Genomic DNA, 7,813 nt, shown 5'->3' with positions numbered 1-7,813 from the left:
GAGGGCACTCAAAATGTGACTGGGGAAGAGCTGCCTCCTCAAAGTAGAGTTGGCGTTAATGACGTAGATGGAGTCAAGCTTTTGGGACCTTCATTTGCTGATCTGGCACGACTCAAAATGAGAATAAACAGCTGTAAACAGTCATTAATAATCTGAACACGGAATGTACAAAGTATGAATCTAGGAAAGTTGAAAGTGGTCAAAAATGAAATGGAACACATAAACATTGATATCCTAAGCATTAGTGAGCTGAAATGGACTGGTATTGACCATTTTCAGACAATCATATCGTCTACTATGCCAGGAATGACAAATTGAAGAGGAATGGCATCATATTCATCGTCAAAATGAACATTTCAAGATCTATCCTGAAGTGCAACACTGTCAGTGATAGAATAACATCTATACGCCTACAAGAAAGACTGGTTAATACGACTATTATTCAAATTTATGCACCAACCACTAATGCCAAAAATGAAGAAATTGAAGATTTTTACCAACTTCTGCAGTCCGAAATTGATCAAACGTGCAGTCAAGACGCACTGGTAATTACTGGTGATTAGAATGCAAAAGTTGGAAACAAAGAAGGATCTGTAGTTGGAAAATACGGCCTGGTGATAGAAATGATGCCGGAGATTGCATGATAGAATTTTGCAAGACCAACAACTTAATCACTGCAAGTACCTTTTTTGAAGAACAGAAATGGCGACTATACACGTGGACCTCACTAGATGGAATACACATGAATCAAACCGACTACATGTGTGGAAAGATACGATGGAAAAGCTCAATATCAGCAGTCAGAACAAGGCCAGGGGCCAACTGCAGAACAGACCATCAATTGCTCATATGCAAGTTCAAGTTGAAGAAAATTAAAACAAGTCCATGAGAACAAAGATACGAGCTTGAGTATATGTCACCTGAATTTGGACACCATCTCAAGAATAGATTTGATGCACTGAACACTAATGACAGAAGACCAGACGAGTTGTGGAATGACATCAAGGACATCATCCATGAAGAAAGCAACAGGCCATTAAAAAGACAGGAGAGAAAGAAAAGACCTAAATGGATGTCAGAAGAGACTCAAACTTGCTCTTGAATCTGGAGTAGCTAAAGCAAATGGAAGAAACAAAGTAAAAGTAATGAAGAGAAGATTTCAAAAGGTGGCTCAAGAAGACAAAGTAAAGCATTATAATAACCTGTGTAAAGACCTGGAGATAGAAAACCAAAAGGGAAGAACATGCTTGGCATTTCTCAAGCTGAAAGAACTGAAGGAAAAATTCAAGCCTCAAGTTGCAATTCTAAGGATTCTATGGGCAAAGTACTGAACAACGCAGCAAGCATCAAAAAAAGGTGGAAGGAAAACACAGAGTTACTGAACCAAAAAGAACTGGTCAACGTTCAACCATTTCAGGAGGTAGCATAGGGGGCAGTGAGTTTATGTTAATGAAGGAGCAAAAATTTGGTAAGGGAGGGTGAGGATGGTTGCATAATTCAAAGAATGTAATCAATGTCACCAGAATGTACATGTAGAAACTGTTGAATTGGTTTATGTTTTGTTATGTGTTTTCTCAATAAAAACAACATCAAAAAACTATTTTAAAAAAAGTCTACAGCTCAAAGGAGAGGTCCAGGATTGAGATCCAAATTCGTGTTAATACTGTACTTAACACTTTAAGACCCCAGGAGATCACCTAAGCGTAAGTGCACTTACTGAAAAGTCAGAGAGGACTGAGACCTGGGGCACTCCACGTTTTTAGAAATCAGGAAGATGACTAGGAACCAGCAAAGAGCAATCAGAAGAAATGCCCGGTGGGTAGGAAGAAAACCATGAGTGGGGTATCCCAGAAGTCAAGTGAACAAGGAGTTTTAAGGAGGAGGTTATGATCGATTGTGCTGACGACGCTGATGGGTCAAATAAGATGAGGGCTCTGTGACACTGACAGAAGGAGGTTGTCAGTGGAGTAGAGGCAAGACTTCTGACTGAGATGAGTTAGAGAACTACCAAAAATATTAGTCTTGAGTGGCTGCCTCTGCCTCCATTTTGCACATGGCTGTCCTACCGTTTCCTGTATCAAGGACCTACTGTGACTCTGCTGAGTAACGTTCAAGCATTTCCACAACTGCCCTGACGTGGCTTCATCTCTAGCCGTGTAGCCACTGGGGCTTTTCTCCCCAGGCTCTTTAGTGTGCTAAAAATCATCAAAACTCAAAGAAATTGAAAGATACGGTTTTTTCTGAGCAGTTATTCTATGTGCATATAGGGAGACCATTTTGATTCCAGAAAAAGCAAATGGCTCAAAGGAAGCTAGTTACAATGAGGCTTATAAAGAGAAGAGGAGGGAGAAGAACAGAAGATCAACCACGAGCTGATCTTAACATGACTGACTGGACCCAGCCTCCCCCTTTAGTGAGATCAACTGATATCACATCAAAGATGGTCTCTGCCCCTCCACACCGCTGTATCTTCTGAAATTCAAATTCAGCAAGCCTGGCTGCCAACAGGAAAGAAAGGGTTTGCAAGTTTGGGTGAGAAAAAAACCTTTGGCAGGATTAATTTTGGTCAGGAATTTCTTTAAAGTAAATGTTTGGTTTCATGGGTAAGAAAACCCCAAAATCAAAGCAAGAAATCTGCTATCAATTTCTCTCTCTGACTCTGGTTTCAACTGAAAATTAACCCTATTAGAAGCCAGATTAAGTTAAAGACAAATGAACAGGCACAGTCCATAGAAAACAAACACAGAATATCAGATGAGAAAGTGGAAGTAGAATTGTTTTAAAGAGTTTTGCTGTACGTGGATGGAGAAAGGGGATGATAGTGGAAGGAGAAACTGGTCAACAGAAGTTTTTTGGTTGTGTTATTAGATAAAATAGATCCAGCATGTTTGTATGCTGTTGGGAATGATCCAGTGGAGCAGGGAAACTGATGGTGTAGGGGAGAGAGGGGCCAATCCCTGAAGCAGCATCCTGGAGTAGCTGAGACAGATGGGGCTGCTGCCCAAAGGGTTTACCTTAGATAAGAGTGAAGATTGGCCATCACCAGGAAAGGAGGGAGAAGAGTATGTGCAGATGGTAGTTGGGCAGCTCTGTTGGTGGAAGCATGTGGAAATTCTCTTCCAATTTGTTTTCTCATTGAAAGAGGACGATGAGGTCATCAGCTGAGAGTGAGAATGGGGAAAGATGGAGGTTTGAGGAGAGAGTGGAAAGTGTGAAAGAATTATCTAAACAGTGAGTGCACCCATTGCTGTCATTTCATTTCTTTTATAATGTTACCAAAACTAAACCAAACCCATTGCTGTCCAGCTGATTCCGACTCATAGCGACTCTACAGGACAGAACAGAACTACTCCACAGGGTTTCCAAGGCTGTAAATCTTTACGGAAGCAGACTGCCACGTCTTTCTCTAGCGGAGCAGCTGGTGGGTTCAAACCGCTGACCTTTCGGTTAGCAGCCCAGCACTTAACTACTGCGCCACTAGGGCTCCTATTATAATGTTGAAATAAAAATAAAATCAGTGAATACCTCCCCATTGCCTTTAGAATAAATAAAATCCATTAGCTCCATATTAAAGACTTCTTGATTTTTCTCCTTCATAAACCTTCATTTTATGTCCTGTCATGTTCTCATTACAATCTATATTCCATCTTTACCAATTACTTAAGATTTCTCCAAATAGAATTACGCTAATACCCCTGATAAAGGGTTAACCTAACCACAGCAGGCCATAAGCACAAAGACCAACTTGTTTGTCATGGTCTATAGAACTTCAAACAATCAACAACTACATTAAGGGGAAGAACAGAGTGCTCTAACTGGTTCAATGGACTGTGGACATGCGTATCAAAAACTAAGTAACACTCTGCCACAGGAAGTGAGTTAAAGATCTACCCAATACCACATGTAGCCCACATAACAAAAAACCACCACCATATGACACAGCCAGGACCCCCGAGCTAAGAGACCAAGTGTAGGAAAACAAAAACAAGTCACTCAATCATGATCTGAGTTGTCTTTAACCAATCGGAGCATGTAAGTCACTCATAGGCACGTGTTCCAATGATTGTAAAGGGCACACAGAGAGGCCTTTACTCATGATGAATCAGCACCTGTCAAAATTGCATAAAAAGCACCTTAAAATTGTACTTCTTAGGATTTTGGTCTGTTTACAACTTGAGTGCTTGCAGCCAATTTCCCATTTTTTGTTTTCTGATGTGTCACAAGAAAGATCTTTGCTGCAGAGGCCTTTGGTGAAAGCTGTTAGTCGACAACACTCCTGTGGCAGACTGTATTTTCCACAGACGACCACAATAACATCTCCCATCCCATATGTTCTTCTGTAACGTCCCCCTGCCACTCTTCCTCAAAAAGTAGAGTCTGTTTCTCCATCCCTTTGACACTATGACTGCTTTGGTCAACAGAAGACAGTGGAAATGATACCATGCCAGTTCTAGGAGTGGCCCTGACTGGCCTGGCAGCTTCTCCTTGTGCTCTTTGGAATGCTTTCTCTTGGGGTACTTCCTCTCGGAACCCAGCCACCACACTGAGGAGCACAAGCCACAGGGAGAGGCCACGTGTATACCTTTCTGGTAGGAAGTCCAAGCTGGGCTCCCAGCCAACAGCCAGGAGCAAATGCCAGCCATGTGAGAGAACCATCTTGGAACATCCACTCCAGTCAAGCCTTCAGAAGACTGAGTCCCACACAATGTCTTAACTGCAACCACATGAGAGACTCCAGTCAAGAACCCCCAGGTGAACCCAGGAAAGCCACAGAACTGTGAGAGATCATGTGCTGTTTTAAGCCCCTAAGTTATAGGGGGGTTGCTACACAGCAGTAGATAACCAGAACTGTTTTGAGTGCTGATGTGGTAGGAAGTAATTGTAGTAATAATAGCAGTAGTGGCAGAGAGTACTGATGGTGCAATGGTTAAGCTCTTGGCTGCTAACCGAAAGGTCAGTGGTTCGAACCTACCAGCGACTCCGTGGAAGTAAGATGTGGCAATCTGCTTCCATAAAGATTAAGTCTTGGAAACCCTGTGGGGAAATTCTACTCTGTCCGATAGGGTCACTATGAGTAGGAATCGACTCGACGGCATACAACAACAGTGACAGAGAGTAGATCTAGATCCAAATCTTAGCTCTGCCACTGCCTGACTACATGACCTTGGCAAGTTATTTAAGTTCCTGGACTTCATTTTTCCATAATGGGGATAGTAACCACCTCACTGGCACAGTTCCTGGCCTTAGTTAATGTTAAGGAAGGAGTACATGTTCCCACCTTTGCTTTAGGCTCTAGCTTTGGCACACTGGGGATAGCACTTTCTCTTCTACATTCTGACTTTCTCTCTTTATACCTCTGTATTAGCTCCTCCCAATGCCAAGAGCTGTTGATGATGTGACTTGTTGGGCTACATTTCACTAGTGGGCACAGTCATTGCATTGTGAGACTAAGTGTATCTATGAGCATGGCTTCTGTTTTCATCTGTAACTAGGCAGATCAGGGAATTCCAGAAAACCTTGTCAATGCAACTACTTGGTCAGTGTACTCAGAGACTGCCCCCAAAGACCAGGTTCTAATCTAAGATAAAAATGTGGAGACACAAGAAGCTACTTCAGCCTTGGGACAAAGCAGTGTTCTCTAACTGAGCTTTAACAGAGCACTGGCTACTTAAGAAAAGTGGCATTTTATTTCTCATATTGCTACGAATCCTTTTGTTCATGGCTTCCCCAGTAGAGGAAGAGAGAAGTATAAATGGGTTTAAGCACCAAAGTCCACGCCCACAGCCCTAAGAACACCTCCTGTACTGCAGCATTCAGTTCAAGCATTGCCTCCAGTGGAAGGCTGTCTTGATGCCCTCACTCCTCAGTCTCCATTTCTCCTTATGCAGAACTCATTCATATCCCTTGTCATATTCATATTTTAGTTTATTTGACATTCTCTCCCTATAGTCTGTGAACCTCTTTAGGGCAGAGAGAAGAAAGGTCTTCCATCTCTATATTCATATGGCAGGCTCTCAGTCAATATTTGTGGGGTGAATTATCATCTTTAATTGTTGTTGTTGTTAGGTGCTGTCCAGTGGATTCCAACTTATAGTGACCCTATGTATAACACAATGAAACACTGCCTGGTCCTGCACCATCCTCACAATTGTTGCTGTGTGTGACCCCTTTGTTGCAGCCACTGTGTCAATCTATCTCATTGAGGGTCTTCCTCTTTTTCGCTGACACTCTACTCTACCAAGGATGATGTCCTTCTCCCTGGACTGGTCCCTCTTGGTAACATGTCCAAAGTATGTGAGATGAAGTCTCACCATCCTCGCTTCTAATGAGCATTCCGGCTGTACTTCTTCCAAGACAGATTTGTTCATTTTTCTGGAAATCCATGGTATGTTCAATATTCTTCACCAACACCATAATTCAAAGGCATCAATTCTTCTTCAGTCTTCCTTATTCACTGTCTAGCTTTCACAGGCATATGAGGCGATTGAAAACACTACGGCTTGGGTCAGGTGCACCTTAGTTCTTAAAGTAACATCTTTTCTTTTTAACACTTTAAAGAGATCTTTTGCAGCAGATTTGCCCAATGCAATGCTTCATTTGATTTCTTGACTGCTGTTTCCTTGGGTATTGATTGTGGATAAAAGTAAAATGAAATCCTTGATAACTTCAATATTTTCTTCATTTATCATGATGTAGCTTATTGGTCCAGTTGTAAGGACTTTTGTTTTCTTTATGTTGAGGTATAATCCATACTGAAGGCTGTGGTCTCTGATCTTCATCAATAAGTGCTTCAAGTCCTCTACACTTTCGGCAAGCAAGGTGGTGTCCTCTGCATATCTTAGGTTTCAAGTATAGTGTGTGTGGGGGTGTGTGTACTCAGCCTCCCCACGCATAGTCTTCCACCATAAACAAATAGCCAAAACTTCAAATCCATAAGTAAAGATATGAAGTGTATGACTTCAGTTTAATAGAAAACTTGTGATATTTCATTATTTAGTAATAATGTATTGATGTTATGTAACAAAGGTTTTGATAATTGATGAAAATGTTGAACTTGTAAGGTAGAACAATTACACAGAAATAGGTTCGACATTCTGAAATACCAGTGTTAAAGCCTCTCTAATACATTGTTATTAATACCACCAAAGAGCACTGCAGAAATCTTGGTACTACGACTCCACGGTACAGGTGGCTTAGTGAGGTGGAAAGGATTCTACCACACCCACGTATGGAATTAGTCACTTATGTACCTTCATTGTCAGCACGGAGTTTGGCTTCCAGTTCCGTTAGCCTGTGTTTTATTTCAAGCATGGAGAGTTGCACTATATCCCTGTATTAAAAATATTTCTTGTTAATTATGATTCAACTAAAAATAACATGAGAAGAATAATATACAGTAAGTGGTAACTACTACTTCAGAAAAAGTTTATTTTGAAACATTACTTACTGAAGGCATGGTTGAGAATCAGGAATCAGGCAAATGAAGGCTCATGATTAGCCAGTGTCTGACTGGTCACAAACAGGCACTAAATATTACAGGAAAGAAAGAAGCCCCACAGGCATCACTAGAAAGGCTCTACTATTAATTTTTAAATATGGCCTCCAAGAAGTTGGTTATGGGGTTTCTCATTCCCCAGCAAAGTTGTTGTTGTTCTGTGCAGTGGGGGAGTCGATTCCACTCATAGTGACCCTATATGACACAGCAAAACTGCCCCACATGGAAGCATCAAAAGAAGCTGGAAGGAACACAGCTGCTGTGCCAAAAAGAACTGGTCGACATTCAACCATTTAAGGAGGTAGCATATGATCAAGA

At 41.5% G+C, this 7,813-nt stretch overlaps 1 protein-coding gene across 1 annotated transcript in view; it reads right to left on the bottom strand.

Moving 5' to 3' along the window:
- CCDC169 (coiled-coil domain containing 169) overlaps window positions 1–7,427 on the bottom strand; it is a 67,308-nt gene extending 59,881 nt beyond the window's left edge. Inside the window, exon 1 of the mRNA XM_012559871.2 lies at window positions 7,251–7,427. Within this exon, the coding sequence (XP_012415325.1) occupies window positions 7,251–7,311 (61 nt within the window). The 5' untranslated portion in view covers window positions 7,312–7,427. The remainder of the gene's footprint in view (window positions 1–7,250) is intronic.
- Window positions 7,428–7,813: the final 386 nt, after the last annotated feature.

Source organism: Trichechus manatus, unplaced genomic scaffold (genome assembly GCF_000243295.1).
Source record: "Trichechus manatus latirostris isolate Lorelei unplaced genomic scaffold, TriManLat1.0 scaffold00344, whole genome shotgun sequence".
NCBI classification, from domain to species: Eukaryota; Metazoa; Chordata; class Mammalia; order Sirenia; family Trichechidae; genus Trichechus; species Trichechus manatus.
The sequence above is the reverse complement of the archived record's forward strand: the minus strand, read 5'-3'. Positions and strand labels throughout refer to the sequence as shown.